The 22,351-nt window shown below is 32.7% G+C and overlaps 1 protein-coding gene across 11 annotated transcripts in view; it reads right to left on the bottom strand.

Annotated features, from left to right (window-relative positions):
• Window positions 1–22,351, bottom strand: part of Senp7 (SUMO specific peptidase 7) — a 137,237-nt gene that overhangs the window by 96,720 nt on the left and 18,166 nt on the right. For all 11 annotated transcript variants that reach the window (XR_005726943.2, XM_013362776.4, XM_078044317.1 and 8 more), the window contains one exon: window positions 9,288–9,385. Coding sequence is in view for 10 of the 11 variants with exons in the window: in XM_013362776.4 (XP_013218230.2) it covers window positions 9,288–9,385 (98 nt within the window). In the remaining variant the exon portion in view is untranslated. The remainder of the gene's footprint in view (window positions 1–9,287; window positions 9,386–22,351) is intronic.

The raw sequence follows: 22,351 nt of genomic DNA, 5'->3' as shown, positions 1-22,351 counted from the left end.
ACAGTAAGAACTGGTCTCAAAATTTGAGAATCAAAATTTTTAAAAAAATTAAAAGGGGCTGGGATGCATGTAGCTGGCATTTGCAAGTGCCAAGACCCAGAACAACAACAACAACAAAAAAGTATAATTGTTTCTTTTCAGTAACTACTTTAAAAGATAATGGATTAAACTCATCAATATAAAGACAGTTTAGCAGACTGGACAAAAACATATGATCCAATTACAGGATGTCTATAAGGCTCTCATTTTTTAAAATTTGTGTATGATACATTTTTACAACATATGTAGAACCAGGAAGGACATTGTAAAGACTAGTTAAAGTCACAGATTAATCAAACAGATAATAAGATTTTTTTTTTAATGCAAGGAAAGGGCTGGTACACAGTGGTGGAGCACTTGCCTCACACATGTGAGATACTGGGTTCGATCCTCAACACCACATAAAAAGTAAATAAATAAAATAAAGGTTTTGTGTCCATCTACAATTAAAAATACTTTTTAAAAAATGCAAGGAAAAAGAGTTCATAGAGAGACCTATGGAACAAAAAACAATCTAATGGAATAACAAAAATTCAATGTGGATTAAATAAATTATTGATGATAATGATAATTATTCATGCTTCTTATTATTGAGCACTTATGTTATACTAGGAAATATACTAAGTAAGCACTTAATCTTATCTGGGGACTGAAATCAGGGATGCTCTACCACTGAACTACATTCCGAACTCTTTTTTTCTTTCTTTTTTTTAAATTTTTTTATTTTAACACAGGATCTGTCTAAATTGCCAAGACTGGCCTCAAACTTGTGATCCTACTGCCTCAGTCTCCAGAGGTTACTGGGATTATAGACATGTGCCACCATTCCCAGCTCTTTTTTTAAAATTAAGTACCAATCGAATTAAAAAGATGAAGATCATATAATGTATTATCTTGGACACAATGGGATGAAGTTACAAATCAATAACAGGAGGAAAATTGTAAAATCCACAAATCTATGTAAATTAAACAACACAGTGTTAACTAATGTATCAAAGTTGTAATTACAAGGGAAATTAGAAAATACTTAGAGACTAATGAAAACAAAAATGTAACATATCAACACATGGGACACAGCAAAAAGAGTGTTAAGGTAAAATTTATTATCATAAATACATACATACATTCTTTTCTTTGGGGGGCAGGTACCAGGGATTGAACTCAGGGACACTCAACCACTGAGCCACATCCCTAGACCTATTTTGTATTTTATTTAGAAACAGGGTCTCACTGAGTTACATACATTCTTATTTCTTAAAATATAAGAAAGAGGCCAGGTGCAATGGTGCACGCCTGTAATCCCAGCAACTCAGGAGGCTGAGGCAGGAGGATTCCAAGTTCAAAGTTGGCCTCAGCAACTTAGCGAGGCCCTAAGCAACTTAGTGAGACCTGTCTCTAAGTAAAATATTAAAAAGAGCTGGGGATGTGGCTCAGTGATTAAGTGTCCCAGGGTTCACTTCCTAGAACCTAAAGGAAAAAGAGAAAGAGATTGGGTGTAGGTAAGTAGTAGAGTACATACTTACCATATCTCTAAGTTCCGAGGTTCAAACCCTAACACAAAAAAAGGAAAACAATAAAAGAGGGAGGGAGGAAAGAATGTAAGGTGGAAGGGAAGGACGGAGAACCAATCATCAAACTCAAATTGACAACATAACTCTACAACTTAATGAACCAAGTAAAGAAAAATGAACTAATCCCAAAAGTAGCAAAAAGAAGGAAATATAGGGGCTGGGGTTGTGGCTCAGAGGTAGAGCGCTCGCCTACCATGCATGAGGCACCAGGTTCGATCCTCAGCACCACATAAAATAAAAGATATTGTGTCCACCTATAATTAAAAAATAAATATTAAAAAATAAGGAAATATAAAGATTTGAGCAAAATTAAATGAGAGAAAATAAATAAAACCAACTGTTGATTCTTTGAAAAGGTCAACAAGGTTACAAAATAATTGGGCGAGGTTGTACATGCCTATAATCCCAGCAGCTCTGGAAGCTTAGACAGGAGGATCAAGAGTTCAAAGACAGCCTCAGCAAAAGCAAGGTGCTAAGCAACTCTGAGAGACCCTAGCTCTAAATAAAATACAAAATAGGACTGGGGATGTGGCTCAGTGGTAGAATGCCCCTGAGCTCAATTCTAGGTACAAAAAAAAAAAAAAAAAAAAACCAAAAGTTCAGCTAGATAGGGTAAGAAATAAGAAATAAAGAGTAAATACTCCAATAATTTTTTTTAAAAAAAGAGTGAGAACATTACTACTGATGCTACAGAAATTTAGAAGATTTAAAGAGAGAACTATGACAACAAACTGGATAAGCAAGAAGAAACAGAACTGCACAGAAACACAAAACCTACCAAGACTGAATCACAAAAAAATTAAAACTGTGTACAGTATATAATTAGCAAAGCAACTGAATTAGTAACCAAAAGCCTCGTGACAAAAGTTCTGAACCTAATGGCTTCATTGGTGAATTATACCAAACAATAAAGACAAATTAATGCCTGTCTTTCTCAAACTTATTCAAAAAATCAAAATGAAATAAAATTCTTTCTATAAGGTCAACATGGCCCTGATAGCAAAGCCAGCTAAATACACTAAAAGAAATTTTTTTTAAAAAAACAATATCACTTCTGAACACTAAGGCAAAAATCCTCAACACAATACTAGCAAACCACAATTTGTTATATATTTTATAAAAAAGTAAAAGAGGAGTTCAAAAGTTGCAAAACAAACAAAATGATAAATATTTAAGGAGACAATACTATCTAAGCTGACTTGATCATTACACATTGTATACATGTATTGAATTATCACATTGTACCCTATTTTGTCAAGAATTAAAGCCAATGTTCCTCATACTATTTCATAAAGCAAAAGGGAAAGGAACTCTTCCAAACTAATTCTACCAAACCAGTATTACTCTGCTACCAAAAGTGGACAAAGACACACACACAAAAAGAAAACTATAGACACATATCAATGACAAACATAGATGCAAAAATCCTCAATAAAATATTTGCAAAGTGAATTAAAGATCACATTAAAAAAAGACCATACACCATGATCAGGTTGGTTTCATTCCAGAGGTGCGGAATGACTCAATATAGACAAGTCAATAAACATAATATATCGCATAAATAGAATCAAGGACAAAAAAAACATGATCATTTCAAAAGATGCCAAAAAAGCCTTTGATAAATTCAACATTCCATCATAATAAAATTCTTGAACAAATTAGGTATAGAAAGATCATACTTCAACATAAAAGGGATATATATATATATATATATATATATATATATATATATATATTTATATGATAAACACATAACCCATATCATACTGAATAGGGGAAAACTGAAAGCATTTTCTCTAAAATTAGAAATAAAAAAGGCAAGGGTTCCACTCTCAACACTCTTATTCAATATAGTACTTGAAACTATAGGTAGAGCAACTGGGAAATAAAAGGTATGAAAACAGAAAAAGAAAAAGTAGAATTACCCCTGTTTGCAGATGATATGACTCTATACTTAGAAAGCCTTAAAGACTCCATACCAAAGACTGTTAAAACTGGTAGGAAAAATACAGCAAAGTATAAGGACATAAAACCAACACACACACACACACACAAACACACACACACAATAGCTTTTCTAAAGATCAATAATGAATTCACTAAGAAAGAAATCAGGAAAGCAGTCCTAATAAAAACAGCATCAAAAAATATATATATATACATTATATATATATATATATATATATATATAATAACTAAGAATAAACCTAACCAAGGAGTGAAATTTTTAAAACACTGAAGAAAGAATTGAAAAAGATGGAAAGACCTCCCATGTTCATGGATAGGCAAAATTACTACTAATATTAGTACCCAAAGCAATCTACAGGTTCACTGCAATCTCCATCAAAATAGCAATAACATTTTTACAGAACTAGAAAATATAATCCTAAAATTCAGATGGAAGCACAAAAGACCCGAAATAGCCAAAGCAATCTTGAGCAAAAAAAAAAAAACAATGCTGAAGACATTACAATACCTGAGTTCAAAACATACTCTGGAGCCATAATAACAAAAAACATGGTATTTACTTAAACACAGATATGTATACCAACAGAACAGAAAAGGATACTCAGAAATAACCTACTCTACAGCCAATTGATCTTCCAGAAGGTACTAAAAAACACACAATAGAGAAAAGACAGCTTCTTCAACAAATGGTGCTAAGAAAACAGAACAGTCACAAAAGACTGAAACTTGAACCCTCTCTCTCGCCCTGTACAAAAATCAACTCAAAATGGATAAAAGAGTTTGTTTTCTTTGATATAAGGAGACTGATTCATAGTGAGATAAGGAGGGGGAGGATGGGAGGAACAGATAAACTCTAGACAGGGTAGAGAGGTTGGAGGGGAAATTTTGAAACTTCTAGAAGACAACATAGGGAAAAGACTTCAAGATATTGGCACAGGATATGATTCCTTTCAGACTTCAATAGCTCAAGAAATATCCAAACTGATAAATGGGATCAGATTATAATAAAAGGCTTGGGCACAGCAAAGTAATTAATCAACACAGTAAAGAGACAATCCACAAATGGGAGAAAATGCCAGGTATTCATCTGACAGAGGATTAACACCCAAAATATATAAAGAATCCAAAAAATTTAACAGAACAAGTAATCAAATCAACATACTGACAAATTATTTGAATAGGAACTTATCAAAAAAAATAAAAATGGGGCTGGGGTTGTGGCTCAGCAGTAGAGCACTTTCCTAGACATGTGAGGCACTGGGTTCAATCCTCAACACCACATAAAAATAAATAAAATATGGGGCTGGGGATGTGGCTCAAGCGGTAGCGCGCTCGCCTGGCATGCATGCAGCCCGGGTTCGATCCTCAGCACCACATACCAACAAAGATGTTGTGTCCACTGAGAACTAAAAAATAAATATTAAAAATTCTCTCTCTCTCTCTCTCCTCCCCCCCACCGAGAACTAAAAAATAAATATTAAAAATTCTCTCTCTCACTCTCTCTTTAAAAAAAAAGTTTAAAATAAATAAATAAATAAATAAATAAAATAAAGGGCCATCAACAACTAAAAAATATTTTTTAAAAAATAAAATAAATAAAGGTATTGTATCCAACTACAACTAAATATATATTAAAAAGAAGTATAAATAGCTAATAAATATATGAAAGATGTTCAGTATCTATAGGCATCAGGAAAATACAAATCAAAACTATATTAAGAATCCACTTCACACCCCCACTCCCATCATAATGGCAATTATAAAAAAAATTAACAAATGCTAGCAAGGATATGGAGAAAAAAAAACACGAATACATTGTTGGTGGAAACATACATTAGTGTTGCCACTATGGAAAGCAATATGGGAATGGAACCACCATTTGATCCAGCTATCCCTCTCCTTGGCCTATACCCAAAGGACTTAAAAATAGCATACTACAGGGACACACAGCCACATCAATGCTTATAGCAGCACAAGTCACAATAGCTAAATTGTGCAACCAACCTAGATGCCCTTCAATAGACGGATTAAAAAATGTGGCATATATACACAATGAAATATTACTCAGCAATAAAATAGAATAACATCATGGAATTTGCAAGTAAATAGATTGAGTTAGAGAAGATAATGCTAATTGAAGTTAGCCAATCCCAAAAAAAAACAAATGCCAAATGTTTTCTTTGATATAAGGAGACTGATTCACAGTGGGATAGGGAGGGGGAGCATGGGAACTCTAGACAGGGCAGAGAGGTTGGAGGAAAAGGGAGGGGGCATGGGGTTATTAATTATTAATAAAGGTCTATTGACAACTAAAAAAAATTTTTTAAAAAAAGTGGAAACAGGACTGGGGTTGTGGCTCGGTGGTACAGTGTTCACCTAGCATGCATGAGGCACTGGGTTCGATGCTCAGCACCACATAAATGTAAAATAAAGATTTTGTGTCCACCTAAAACTAAAAAATAAATATACATATTAAAACAATTTTTTTTAAAAAAAGTTGAAACAACCCAAATGTCCAAGATCTGGTGAAGGAGTAACACAATGTGGTTTAATGATACAATGGTATACTGTTTGACAATGAAAGGAAACAAAGTACTAATATATGTTACAGAATGGATAACCTCAAATGAAAGCCAGACACAAAAGAACATATATATTTATGATTCTGTTTATATGAAATCTCCAAAAACTCAAGTCCCAAGAGGACACAAAGTAAACTAGTGGTTGCCTATGATCACTAAGATTCAAGATGACTTAAATGGTTTATTCTGGGGCATGATGGAAATGTTCTCTGACTTTTGCTAGAATGTTGTGATGGTGAAAACAATTTTGTAAATACACCAAAAAAAATTAACTAAACAATTTAAATGAGAGAATTTTATTAACACAAAACTTTAAACAAAAAACAATACTGAAAGGAATTATAATCTTTAAAATGAGATGAAACGCAAAAAGATAGTGTTAGAAATTCCAAAGTAATGCCAACACGAAAGATTTAACCCCCTTTCCAGATGTACTTTTGTTATTTTTGCTTCCCTGCACACAGTAGCAATTTATAAAATATTTCAGATAGCTTAGCAGAACTCAATAATAGTGGGACTAAAACAAAAAAAATTAAGGCTCCAATGTTAAAATAGGTTTTCTAAAGACAAACTAACAATATTCCTCACATTATAATGAATTAGAGTCCTAAATTTCTTGAACTAAGAAATAATTCCAAAGCTATTTACACCTCTCAGACATGTGAAAATCAAATGACACAATTTAGGCTTAGCCTGATGCCTGATATATAGTAAGTACTCAATAGGTGTTTGCTGCCACAATTATAAATAGAAAGTATTCAGTTTCATCCTGATGATACTGCTCATGTTTTCTATGATTGATATGACAAAAGCCCCCAAAGGAGTAATTACTAGAGTAGAAAAAATATATAATTTCATAAGTATATCATATTACAATAGAAATAAGTCCATAGGTCCAAATCCTGTAAACTCATTAGTAATAAAAATGAGATCAATAGATGAAGCAAACCAAACTGAAATATTCTAAAAACACTCAATCTGCCCAAAATAATTTTACACAGATATGAACACATGCCACTTGTGCTATGAAGCAAATACATGAAAATTTCCCATCCCTATTCATTGTTTTATTTAACAAAGTTACTTCCTACCTCTGTCCAAAAATTTAATTCTCATAACCTAGTTTCACACAAACATCTCACCATGTTCTCAGTTTCTAGATATTCAAAACATTCTATCTATCTGAGCCTAACAGGTAGAAAATTTAGAAAAAAGTTAAAAATGAAAAGTTCTAGAATATTCAGTAAAGGTTAAAATATAGAAAGAATGCCCTTTGCTGGCTTAAGACAGTGGAAATCAATTTAGATCCTTTATATTCTACATCAGAGATTTTTCTAAAACAAAAAAAAAATTCTTCTTTTAAATATTCAAGCATATGTCCTTACAAATGCCATGGAGAAATACTTTATGAACATTTCAACTTTGTGAATTTAAATTAATATAATATATTTATATTGTCAATAAAGGCTTCAGGCACAAATTCTAAAATAATACAAAGCACTCTAAATTCTAAACATCTGTCAAAAATCACATTCCAGGGCTGGGGTTGTAGCTCAGTGTTAGAGCACTTGCCTCACACATATGAGGCACAGAACCACATAAAAATATTGGGTCCATCTACAACTAAAAAAATATATATATATTTTTTAAATCACATTCCATTTCTCCAAAGCTGGCCAGCTGAGTAAAGTATAAATCTGATAAACTATTACCTATTGGCTATATCACTTTTACCAGTTTTAAAAAATCCATTTTCCTGTCAGGACCATCTTAACATACTGTTATTTATATGTATTAAAAACATGTATTAAAGTCATTATTATACTTCTATCTCAATACCTACTGCTATTGAATTTTAAAATCTTTTTCATCTTCTCTGTCATTAGGTATATATTAATAGGACCTTATAGTGCTAACTCTGATAACATACCTGAAAATTAATACCTCAGGAATAGTAGTCAGATGTCATAAACTCTATAAGGAAGGCCAAAAATTGCAGTTTTATGCTAGCTGATAATTTAGGAGAAAACAAACTGAAAGATATTAGATAAAATGCCAGGGGAGAAAAGTAATATTAAAGTAATAATATGTTATGATGGTTATTGACTTGATATCCTCAAAGAACCTGTCCCCACAACTTTATAGTCATCCTTATGGAAAGATAAGACTTCAATAAATTTTGAGCCATGCAAGGTTTTCAGGATTTCTTTCTCATAAAAATTAAACAACTTTGTATAGACAAACTTTTCAGAAAATGTGGCTTGACTTTTTAATGAAAATATAGGATCAATGAAATAAAATTTTTGATATGATCTTAATAATCTTTGGAGAAACCAAGTCTATAAACAACTGAGTTTGTTCATATTTTAAGGATCAAGTCATCATTGTTATACCTACAGATGTAATGATATTTTCATCTTGACAATTCACCCACCATATAGTAGTAGGTCAAGAGGTTTATAGAAATTATATGGAGTCACCGATATATTTTTGTATTTTCTACAGACAATTTATTTGAAAGGGGATGTGAACTCAATAGCTTATAGAAGTACTCTGGCATAAATTCAGGGACTCCATTTAGTCTTCTAAATTTGTGTGATCTTTCAATAATTATAGTTTTTACTTTGCTACATTTTTTCACTCACTATGCTAAAAAGAAAAAATTCAATACCCTTTTTTAAAATAACAACTTTCTAATCATTTATTGATGTCCAATCCAAAAAAGCTCTGAATTCCTCCTGAAAATAACTATAATGTGTGTCCTCCTGATACTTAATTCTAATATTAAATAGTTCACTAACACTATGACTACAGGATCATAATTTCTAAATACAGTATCTTTTTCATTACTAATCAGAGATGAATCAAGAATTTTTATTATTCTACATATACCTTTTGCTTTATCATCTAAGCTTATCAAGAAGTTCCAAATGCAGAAAAACAAGGAGTTAAGATGACTCACAACCATAGAAAGTTAGAAGTTAGAAGGAACCTCACTGAGTTCAAACCTTCTGTTTTAAATATTGTGGTGAATGAATCCCATAAAGCTTCAGCAAGTCACTCCTGGTCATGCTATCTGTAATACAAGCCATCTTAAATCACACTCATTCACACATTGGTATCTTACCTTTCTGGTGATGACTTAGAAGTGACAGGATGCCCACGAACACTTTTTTTATTTTTATGGTCTAGAGAGATGACTTTATTTCTTAGGCTTCTTTTCCACTAGGAAAAAAAAATATGTCCAATTTTAATAATAAATACAATAATAATATGATAGGAGGCACTTAAAATGTTGTCTTAATTTAGAAACTAAGATAAAAAGCCAAAAGCCTAGTAGTAAACAGAGAAAATAAAAGTACAATCTACAGAATACAGAATCTTAGAATACAGACTTTCTTTTAATTCCAGTGCTGGGAATCAAACCTGAGGCTTCACACGTCCCAGGCAAGTACTCTACATGTCCAGCCCATACCTGCATCTTTTGCTAGTATTGAAATACAAATGCCCAAAAAATTAATTTTAAAATGTATGTATATATGAACCGTTAAAAATTGTACAGATGTGTTTAGTCCAGAAATCAATATTCTGAGACTCCCCAGTTTAAAGAACTATAAAAATTTGCAATGTTTAAAGAAGTAATAACATGCTAGAAACATAGCTCAGTGGTACAGCACTTATCTACCATGGACAAGGCTCTGTTTTCTATTTCAGCAACTCAAACAAACGAAAATACACACACACATAATTTTATGACTACTTATTTGTTACACGCGAAGGTAAATGGGGCCTATGATCCTGAAGTAAATGCATGTCAAACAACTAGAAGGGATTAAAATCTGTTCCCTGTAAACCCAGGAAATGGAAGAAAAACAGATATCTTACTAATAGGTTTAGATCTGATATGACAAAGAAAAGGGATTAAAACTCTATTTATTTGTATGTAAGTAGTGTAAGATATTTGTATACATATCAATATCTTAACCTAAACACATCTGTACAATTTTTAATGGTTCATACATACATATATTTATATTGTTTTTTCTGGTACTGGAGACTGAACCCTGGGCCTCAGGCTCACCAGGCAAGCATTCTACCACATTCCCAGCCCCAGTTTTTATATTCTCTATGTCTTTGTTTCCTTTTTTGAAAACTGATGTAATCATGCTTCAATCAATACATGTACAATCATTACACATGTAATTGTTTTAAAGATTGTCTTCATCTAAGAGGTATTTGTACATCTGCTATTCGTAACAACATCATTTAAAATAGCCAAAAGGTGGAAGAATCTCAATGTGCATAAAACAGAAGAAAGGGTAAACAAAAAGCTATCTGTATATGTGTGTGTGTGTATACACACAGACACACACACACACACACACAATGAAATATTACTCAGCCCTAAAGAGGAAGGAAATTTTGAAACATGAATATGAATGAATTCTGACAGTATACTACATGAAAGGAGCCAGCAATGAAAGGACAAACACTGATGTTCCACTCATATCAAGTACCTAGACTAGTTAAATTTATAGAGCTAGAAAGCAGTAGTGACTTCTAGGGACTGGGAGGAAGGCACAATGGGAGCTTTTTGTTTTGGGTGCTGGGGAGCAAAGGTTAATAGGAAGCTACTTTTTAATGGACACAGTTCAGTTTTACAAGATAAAAAGACTACTGGAGATGGATGGTGGTGATGGTTTCACAATAATGTGAAAAGTATTTTCACTGAACCATACCCTTAAAATGGTTAACAGTGAATTTTATGTCATGTGTATTTCACCACAATATAAAATAGTTTTTTAATAAGATGGGGGAAAATTACTCTTTTAAATGTGTCAATAAATGTTGTCCTATAAATGCTGCAGATATTCTATTATCACCACAACCCAACATATTATAAAACATATCACTCTGAAAAAAAAAAAAAAAGTGAAGCTCAGAGAATAAACCTGCCCAATTGAACTTGTGTCTAACATAAATCCTGTGTTCCCTCTAACACTCTAAATCAGAATTAAATAAATTCTGAGAAATCCTTTGTATCAATATCTTAACCTAAACACATCTGTACAATTTTTTTTGAGAGAGAGAGAGAGAGGAGAGAGAATTTTTTAATATTTATTTTTTAGTTTTCGGTGACACAACATCTTTTATTTTATTTTTATGTAGTACTGGGGATCAAACCCAGTGCCCAGCACATGCCGGGCAAGCACGTTATGGCTTGAGCCACTTCCCCAGCCCTCACATCTGTACAATTTTTAGTAGTTCAAAATCTATCACCATTCTGGCAATATATCTATGCAAACTCCCGACGCTTCCCTCATTCCCCTTTCTATAAAAACCTCCAAGTCATTATCAGCCCCTCCATAATGATGGGGCAAAAGACATGGGTCACTTTATCTTCCCAGTATAGCTACAATGATTAAAAGTCCTTTCATGATTAAAAAGAAAAAGAAAAAAGTGTCATATGACAAGGTTGAAATTATCAGGTTATCAAGGGAAAAAAATTTTTAATCCATGCTCTGAGAAGAAAGTTTGAACAGTAAAAACTGTATTGGATAGACTAACGTGCAAAAGAGATAACAAGGTAAGAATTTATAGAAATATCACCAAATTATTCAAACTGAGAAAATAGAAAGTAAGCAATTAAAAATGACTCATAAACTCATAAACCTGTGGTACAACACTAAAATTTGCAAAATTCATGTTGTTGCAGTCTTAGGAGAGAAAAAAAAAGAATGTATGCAGAAAAAAGTATCTGACAGCTAAAGACTTCCATAATTTGATAAAAGACATAAACTTGCAGATTCAAAAAGTGTCACAAAGTGTCATAAATCATGATAAATGTACTGAAAACTACTGAAACAATTTTTGGAAGCAAAGTTATAGAAAGAAGTAGTGACAAAGAAAAATGACACATTTAAAATGAGAGAAATGAAACACATAAAATGATAATAATTATTCCAGCAACAATGGTTTTGATAAAATTCAAAAGCTTTTGATAAAATTCCATAGGAATGAAGGCAAAGTTAAGACATTCTCAGATTAAGCTAAAAAACTCATAGCTTGCAAACCTGTTCTAAATTAAATATGAAAGGAAACAAATCAGGCATAAGGATAGTAACATCAAAGGAAAAATGAAACTTCAGGAATGAAATAAGAGCATTAGAACTAATAAATGTGAGTAAATACAATATTTTTAAACCTTAAACTCTTTAAAATGTATATGAAAATTCAAAAATCATAACATTGTCTAGAGATATTCAAAATATGCTGGTTTAATATAGGTGACCATTACATCCTAAGAAATGAAGGGTAAAGGGACCTTGTTTTAGACTATTTTCTGTTGCTATAACAGAATGCCTGAAACTGGGTAATTTATAAATTAGCTCACATTTCTGGAAACTAGAAAGTCCAACTGTATGGTGCTAGCAACTACTTGATTTCTAGTGAGGGCCCCATGGTGGATGGGCAAACAAGCAGGTGCAGAAGAGAGGAATAACATCAGGAAATAAAAACTTGCCCTCATAGTAACTAATAAAGTCCACAAGAACGAGAACATACTTCCAGGAAAAAGCATCAATCCCCCTTAAAGACCTAATCTTCTCTTAAAAGCCCCACCAACTCTCAACATTGTTACACTGAAAACCAAAACCCCAACAAGAGTTTAAGAGGGACAAATCATATTTAAACCACAGCAATCCAATAGGGTGGTAGTTTCTCCACACTAATATTAATTCTTAGTAGACTATAACCTATATATTGTTATCCATAGAATTCACAAACATGTACATGTGATAATAACTCAAGATAAACATTAAAATGAAATACTAATATGAAAATAGGTATTTAAACATCAAATAATTTTAAAAAGTGGGAAAATTGCAAAAAGCAAAAAGAAATAAAAATGGGAAACAAATAATAAAATTACTCAAACATAGCCAAAGAACACAGTATATTCCTTGACCATTAACAGAATACATTTAAACATTGGGTGAAATGTAGTAGGGACAGTAGTATTTTCTGACAATTAATTCTAGTGAATTAAACTAGCAATCAATAGTGGAAAGTAAAAGAAAAATCCTTAAACACATGAAAACAAAAAACACAATTATAACAACATATTTCAAAATTTTCCATAGATTAAAGTCTTCAGAGAATCAGAAAATACATTGAGCAAAAATGAAAATACATAAAACTTTGTAATGTTCTAAGCAGGGTTTAAATTTTACATTTTCAAAATTATATATTTTGTCTTCATTACCTGAAACTCTGTCTCCCAAATGGCCTAGTCTGTTGGTGATACTTTCCACTGAATTTTTAATTTGGTTTATTGATTTCTTCATTTCAAGGATTTCTGCCTAACTTTTTTTTTTCAGAATCTCTCTTTATTGAAGTGACCTTTCACTTCCTATATTTTGTGTAATTTTACTCCTTACATTTTCCTTTACATATCAGTTTTACTATGTACATCCCAAGTGCCTTCTGACATATCTTCCATAAAGTTTGCATTAATGGTTGCATTTGAAAAAAAAGTCTCAAAGCAGAAATCTATGATTAAATCTAAAGACATTAGGAACAGAAGAACAAAACACATGTGAAATGAGCAGAAATTATAATATAAAAGAAGAAATCAATGAAATTGAAAATTGAAAAATTATTGAGACAAATCAAAATATGGTTCTCTAAAAATATCAATAAAACACCAAACTACATGGTAAAATTACAAGAAATAAATTATCAATAACAGGAAGAGAGATCTCACTACATACAAACACATATTAAAAGGATAATAAGGGAACAGTACAAAGAGTTCTACACACATAAATTGGTCCTTTTAGAAAGAAGAAAGAACAATTCTCAAAAAGAACAATTCTCAAAAATGACAAATTTACCAAAACATAAATAAGTAATTAGAATAACATTTTTCTATTAAATAATTTGAATCATATTTTAAAACCCTTTTAACATTTTTAGTTATACATGGACACAATATATTTATTTTGTTTAGTCATTTTTAAAAAATTTTTTTAGTTGTAGTTAGACACAATACCTTTATTTTTGTATTTATTTTTATGTGGTGCTGAGGATCATACCCAGAGCCTCACATGTGCGAGGCAAGCGCTCTGCCACTGAGCCACAACCTGGGCCCTAAAACCCTTTAATAAAAAAGGAAATCTACACACACAAATAGTTTGTGGTTAAAGGGGTTGGCTGGTTGTTTTAGAAAACAAATTTTTATTACAAAGATACTATATCAGAATATCCAAACTTGCTTTGTGTTGCAGCGAACACATAGCTCTCTATCAGCAAAAATTAAAATGGTCTTCCGATGGAAATTGACTGAAAATAAAATTTCCCAAGTAGTAAGCTTTAGCTCAATACCCAATAACTGTATAGACAGTTCTAATTTTCAATATATTCTTTAAAAAACAAGCACAGAGAATTGAGGCAAGACACAGATATTTCTATATCCTATATGAGGCAAATTTAAAAGTACTTAAATTCTGAAAGAAATTCTACAGCTTAGATATCACCCCTAAATAGCTTAGGAATTCTAGGCCCACTCACCTGCTTCAGTAGCTACTGGTAAAAGCTCCTTTCCTTAGAGATGTAAGCAATTTTTTTTAACTTGTTTATTACACTTTCCAAATGACCACACTTTATTACATGTTTTAATAGTGCAGTTATCATCCCGTCCATAAGTAAATGTACAAGAAGTACCTACCTCCCAAAAAACTATACACCTTTAATGAGGCTAAAATATAAACTTTACAGCCAGTAGTAGCCATCATCCCAGCACCTTAGGTGGCTGAGGCAGGAGAATCCCAAATTCAAAGCCAGCCTTGGCAACCCAAGACCCTGTCTCAAAAAAAAAAAAAAAAAAAAAAAACTAAAAAGGAATGAGAATGTAGCTAATTAGTAAAGCACTCCTGGGTTCAATCCCCAATACAGAAAAATAACAATAAAATATAGATTCTAATTATATTACATGTGATTTATTTCCTCAGTAATTTCATTTTGCTTCTCAAAGACCTATCATTCTGGCAAGCTATGTTATAGAGCTAAAAAAATTTTAAATCAATTCCACTTACTTTTCTTCTGTCTTACTGATGCTCAGGTAAAACTACACCCATTTCACTTAAATCCTATTATATTTTTAGACAGCAATATTTACAACTCTTAGGTACTATCTTGACAGGCTTGGCAGCAGAATAATTCATATATGTATATATGAATTTTTAAATATATATATATAATGAAATAGAGGAACTATTTCAACATTGTACAAGTCTCTTAAAAATGAGAGCCAGGAAAGTCTCTATAACTCTCCACTGCATTTTCCAAGACATCTTGTCCTCCCATATTTGATAAGCTTTCTTAGCTCTAACTTGTAACTTTTCTACTACTCACTTTTAGCTTATATGTTGAGATAATAGTAGGTTCTCAGAGTTGTAAGAAATAAAAAGAGAGAGAGAGAGAGAGAGAGAGAGACAAACTTTAGAAATCCTTCATAAAGTCTCCTATGGTATTACCATTTTAATATTTCCTAATTACATCAGGAAATAAACCTTGATACAATCTATGACATTATTAAGATTCGCCTGTTTTTCATGTAGTCATTTGTGTGTGTATTTGCAATTTGATCATATATGTATAATTTTTACTACATCCACAGTCAAGATATAGGACAGTTTTATCACAAAGTTCCTTTAGACTACCTTTTATAACCACAGCTATCTCCCTATATTACTCTATACCCCAGTCCTTGAATGCTCTAAGTTTTCTTAGAAATACATAAAAAAGAATTTTAAACAATTTCTTCCATCTAACCAGAAGAGAAAGGAACAATTCCCACTTCATTCTGCAAAGCTAGTATTATCTTGATACCAATCCATACAACAGGACAAACAGAGAAAACTAAACAGGAATATTCCTAAATATGGACATAAAAATACTCAACAAAAAAAATAAGCAAATCAAATCCAGTAATACATAAAAGTAATAACACAATTAGACCAACAGGGATTTATTCTAGGAAACCAATGTAGTTCAACAGACAAAAATCCATCCATGTCAGAAAGAAGCAAGATAGCCCCCTCACAATTACTTTTCAACCTTGTGCTAGAAATCTTAGTTAGAATAATACAACAAGAAAGGGAAGTAAATGTTACAATGTTGGGGAAATAAATTTCATTCTCAGATGATATAATTATCTATGTAGAAAATCCAAGAGAGTCAAACAAAAAACCTTCTGAAATTAATAAGCAATTAAAGCACAGTTACTGCAATAAACAACTGCAATTTGAAATTATAAACACAATACAACTTTCATTAGCTTACACAAAAGTGAAAAATTCAGGTATAATTCTAACAAAGAATTAAATTATAAAACTATGATGAAAGATATCAAAGAACTCAGTAAAAGAAAATATATAACATGTTCATGGATAGAAAGAATCACTATTGTTAATGTCACTTCTTTACAAATTGATGTTTAGATTCAATACAATCCCAACCAAAATTCCAGCAATGTATTTAATAGATAGCAAAAACATGATTATCCAGTTTATATGCGAAGGCAAAAGAAGGAAAAGAGCAAAGTTGAAAGACTAGCACTATCTGTGACTTTAAGACTTACTATAAAAGTTATAGTAATTAAGACTGTGGAATTGGTGACAGAAAAGATATAGAGATCAACAGAATAGAATAAGGCGGGGGGGGGGGGGGGGGCGGGGATCCACAAAAACATAGCCAAGAGCTAGGATTGTAGCTCAGTGGCAGAGCACTTGCCTCAAACATATGAGGAACTGGGTTCAATCCTCAGCACCACATAAAAATAAATAAAGAAAAATAAAGGTACTGTGTCCATATACAACTAAAAAATATTATAAAAGAAAAAAAAGTACCATCAACTGGTCTTTGATAAACGAACAAAGGGTATATAATGGGAAAATGTTTTCTCATAATTAATTCCAAATGGGACATGGTCAGCATGAAAATAACATTAATCTGATGGGCTACCTCAATTGGAAGTCTTGGCTAAATAATTATATTGTAAACAAGTAGTACTATTTTGAAAGCAATCTTTTCAGCTGAGCAGTAGTTCTCAACAGTGGGCTTAAAATACTGAATTAAACTATGTTGTAAACTGGTGCCAATTGTAATCACAGAAAATTAAATCCCAAACACCATAATCCAAAATGTTAAATTCTGAAAAAAACCAAATTCCTAAAGTCTAACATCCTGAAAATCATAATATTAAAAGATGAACATCCTATGCTGATCCACAGTGGGGGTGGGGGGGATGGAGGAACTTTAGATAGGACAAAGGGGAGGGAAGGGAAAGGAAGGGAAGGGGAATGGGGGTAAGAAAGATGGCGGAATGAGATGGATATCATTCCCTTACATGTACGAAGTACATGCATGAAGAAACAAATGGTGTGACTCTACTTTGTGTACAACCAGAAATATGAAAAACTGCGGTCTATATATGTACTATGAATTGAAATGCATTCTGCTGTCATGTATAACACATTAGAATGCTAAGTTAGCCAATCCCTAAAAAACAAAGGCCAAATGTCTTCTCTGATATAAGGGGAGTGACTCAAAATGGGATAGGGAGGAAGAGCATGAGAAGATGATTACCACTAAATAGGGAAGAGAGGTGGGAAGGAAAAGGAGGAAGAAGGGGAAATGCACGGAAGAAAGAAAGAGATCCTCATCATTATACAGATTACATGCATGATGATGTGAAGGGGGAAAAAAAAGAAGTGTGTCACATTAGATTGGGCAGAGAGAAGTGATGGGAGGGGAGGGGAAGGGAAGGGGGAATAGAAGGACAGCAAAATAAAATAGACACTAGTATTGCTATATGTATATATGTGACTGTATGACCAATGTGATTCTGCAACCTGTGCACTCAGAATAACGAGAAGTTATACCCTTTGATTCAAATGTATGATATGTCAAGATCATTGTACTGTCATGTGTAACTAATTAAAACAAATTTTAAAAAAGATGTAATACGGCAAATACATAAGTAGAGTCATAAGTAAAGTCACAATAAAAAAAAAGAATAAGTACATAAGGGCTGGGGATATAGCTCATTTGGTAGAGTGCTTGCCTCACACGCACAAGGCCCTGGGTTTGATCCCCAGCACCAAAACAAAAACATAAATTTTAAAAAAGATGAACATCCTACATATTAAATCCTGAAAGCTAGAATCCTAAAAACCACAATTTCCACGGGGGAAAAAGTCTACATAAAAAAGAAAGAAAGCCAAATTATGTGGACAGGATTGACTATACAATATGAAAACTTCAGTTTAAAAATGTACCATTTAGACCAGGAAGAGTGGCGCATGCCTATAATCCCAGCAGCTCAGAAGGCTGAGGCAGGAGAATCACGAGTTCAAAGCTAGCCTCAGCAATGGCGAGATGCTAAGCAATTCTGTGAAACCCTATCTCTAAATAAAATACAAAATAGGGCTGGGGATGTGGCTCAGTGGTTGAGTGCCTCTGAGTTCAATCCCCAGTACAAATATATATATATATATATATATATATATATTTGTGTGTGTGTGTATTGACACTGTTTCTGGGTGATAAAATTCCAGTAATGTTTTTTAATGTTTTTATTAGTGAATTACAGTTATAATAATATTGGAGTTCATTTTGACATAATGGTACAGCATAGAATATAATTTGCTCCAACAGTTCAGTTCCCAGTACTTCTCCTTTCTCTCCCCTCCTCTTTCCAACTTCTATCTTTCCTATACCAGTCTTTCTCCTATTTTTTCCTAATATTTTAAATTAGTATGTTATAGATACACATAAGGTGAAATCCAGCAATTTTAATGGATTAAATCCAACTTTACCCAAAGAACCCATTAAACTTACTTGAGTGGCTGAAAAAAAAAATAATATGCAGAAATGCAACTATGTTGCTGTTTAATGACTAGTATTATTCTGTCAATTTATTATCTGTACATGAGTATATGAAGAATATATTTACACATATCCAAACAACATAGAAATATGATACAGAAGATGGGAAAATTTAATAGAAAATGTTATGTTAGCATATATCAAATGACAGGATGATTTCAAAAAGAGAATCACCTCATGGAAAGTGAATGTGAATGTATTCACTGAAAAGAACTATGTCCAGAAAGCAAAAATGGAACAATTCACTGTAATGCAAAACTTCAAAATATAGCTAATGGTTGTGAAATTAGGCCAGGTTTTATGGACAACCTCCATGCAATTGCCCATTATCAAATCAATTTTTTATCTTTTTTAGGGGGATAGTTTTTTTAAGAGATTATTTCTTTTTATATATATATACCTTTATTTTATTTACTTATTTTTATGTGGTGCTGAGGCTGGAACCCAGGGCCTCATGTGTGCTAAGCGAGCACTCTACCACTGAGCCACAACCCCAGCCCCTAGGGGGGGTAGTTTTTGTTGTTCATATTTTTTCCATCCATTTTAAATTCTCAACATCATTTTTTAAAATTTGTTACACTCTGTATTTCATCTTCACATCATTTCCATTATTATGCTATAAACTGTGTAAAGACTTTTTTAAAGGGTTCTGTTTGTAAATTTGACTACATTAAAGTACATTATCACATTGATTTTGTGTGCAAGAATTGTGCATATACATAAAACCACTGAAATGTCCCCAATAAATTAAGAGACATCCTTTCTGAATATCTGCATCTGTTAAAGTTCCCAAGTTCTAGGATCTTTGGGTCACTGTACATACATTGGTGACCCACCAGGTTTTGATCAAAAGGTTATCTGACATGATATTTCAAATGACTGCAGGTACAAAACTGGTGAACACAATTACCAACCATAGTGATATACTTTTCTACATTTAATTTCTTGACCTATTTACACATACATTTGTCTGTTCACAACTCATGCCTGTGAAACTGTCATTAGTATACTCAAGTATTTATGTTTGCAGAAATGTTTTCATCTCACCACTAAAAAAAATTAAATGTTTTATCATCTATTTTATTGTGTAAAGTGGCCTACAAAGTGCTCTCTCATGTTTTTGGTTCCTAAATAAATCCCCTTTTAAAAATGAAAATAAATGTCTTTTAAGGAATTTTTCTTATCCTCTCCAGAATCATATTTTTTGGGATTTTAGACTTAAAGAGATTTTGATCTTTTGAGATTTCAACATTCAGAATTTGGTATTTGGGATTATGTTTCTAGGGATTGTGGCCTAAACCACAGTAAACAAAAGTGCAATCATTCAGGCTTTGCCATTCCATTTCTAGAGCAGAGGAAGAATTGATTCAGTATAAACATTAAAGGCCATAGGATTTTTGGAATGGTAGATGAGTATTGGCTTCAAATGCAAGTAACCAGTGGACTTAGCTCCTATCAAAAAAGGGTCAGCCTGCCCTTTGAAGATATGAAGCCACACACTGACTTCTCTTCACTAGCTATGAAGGTCCTCCAATAGAAGATTATTTCTTCTACAAAAAATATTTGTCTTTTAGTGTTTAAACAAAAAAAAATTGTTGTTTTCTTTGAACTTTATGAACCAACCTTTGCTCACTTCAAACTTTTCCTCACTTTTCCCAGGCTTTCACAGAATTGAAAAGGTTAAGGCCTTGCTATGGATTAGGTTATAGCTTAGAGGAATGCTATAGCTGGTTTGATCTTTTATTCAGAACAGTAAAAGTTTCTCCATATCAGCAACAAGATAGCTATTTTACTTTCTTATCTCTGTGTGTTCACTGGAATAGCACTTTAAATTTCCTTTAAGAACATCTCCTTTGTATTCCCAATTTGCCTGAATCTTTGGCACATGAGACCTAGCTTTCATCCTAGCTCAGACTTTTCTATGCCTTCCCTCATTTCTAGCTTTAGTTTTTCTTTTTAGCAATGCTGGAGATCAAAACTAGGCCCTTAATCATACTAGACAAGTACTCTACAAAGTGCTCACAACTGATCTATACCCCCAGCCTATCTTTTGATTTAAACTTTGAAATGTACAACTCTTCTATTCACCTGATCATTGAGGGGTTTTACTTGGTCTAATTTCAATACTGTATATCAGGGAATACAGAGGTCTGAGGAGAAGGAAAGAGATAGAAGAATGATTTGTTGGTAAAAGCAGTTAGGATGTACTCAACATTTATCAGTTAAGTTCACCATTTTACATAGGAGTAGTTGGGGGAGTCCCAAAACAATGACAAGAGTAACATCAAAAATAACTGCCAGGTGAGAAGAAGACTATCATTAAACAGGGATGAGATGTGGGAGGGAAAGGGAGAGAGAAGGGAAATTGCTTGGAATGGAAGGAGAACCTCATTGTTATACAAAATTACATATAAGAGGAAGTGAAGGGAAAGGGAAAAAAACAAGAGAGAGAAATGAATTACAGTAGATGGGGTAGAGAGAGAAGACAGGAGGGGAAGAGAGGGGAGGGGGGATATTAGAGGATAGGAAGGGCAGCAGAATACAACAGACACTAGTATGGCAGTATGTAAAAACGTGGATGTGTAATCGATGTGATTCTGCAATCTGTATACGGGGTAAAAATGGGAGTTCATAATCCATTTGAATCAAATATATGAAATATGATATGTCAAGAGCTTTGTAATGTTTTTAACAACTAATAATAATAATAATAAAAGAAAAAAAATAACTGCCAGGGGTTAGGGTTGTAGCTTGGTGGTAGAGACTTGCCTAATATGCACAAAGTCCTTCAAATCCCAACACCACCAAAAAAAATAAATAAGACTAATTGCAGATTACCACAACAGATAAAATAAAGTAGTCTGAAATACTGTGAGAATTCAAAAATATGACACAGAAACATTAAGTGAACACACACTTTTGGGAAAAATGGTAACAACAAACTTGCCCAACTTAGGGTTCCCACAAACTTTCAATTTGTAAAAAATTCTGCATCTGAAAAGTGCAAAAGCCAAAGTATGCCTGTGTTAGCTCATAAATTATAACAAATTTAGCATACTAACGCTAGATGTTAACAGTAAGAGAGCTGGTCACGGTAGCCCATGTCTAAAATTGTAGCAGCTCAGGAGGCAGGAGGATAGCGAGTTCAAACCCAGTCTCAGCAACTTAGCGAGGCCCTAAGCAACTCAACAAGACCCTGTCTCTAAGAAAATATTTTTTTTAAAAAGGGCTAGGAACGGC

This window comes from Ictidomys tridecemlineatus, chromosome 3 (genome assembly GCF_052094955.1).
Source record: "Ictidomys tridecemlineatus isolate mIctTri1 chromosome 3, mIctTri1.hap1, whole genome shotgun sequence".
Taxonomy (NCBI): domain Eukaryota; kingdom Metazoa; phylum Chordata; class Mammalia; order Rodentia; family Sciuridae; genus Ictidomys; species Ictidomys tridecemlineatus.
The sequence above is the reverse complement of the archived record's forward strand: the minus strand, read 5'-3'. Positions and strand labels throughout refer to the sequence as shown.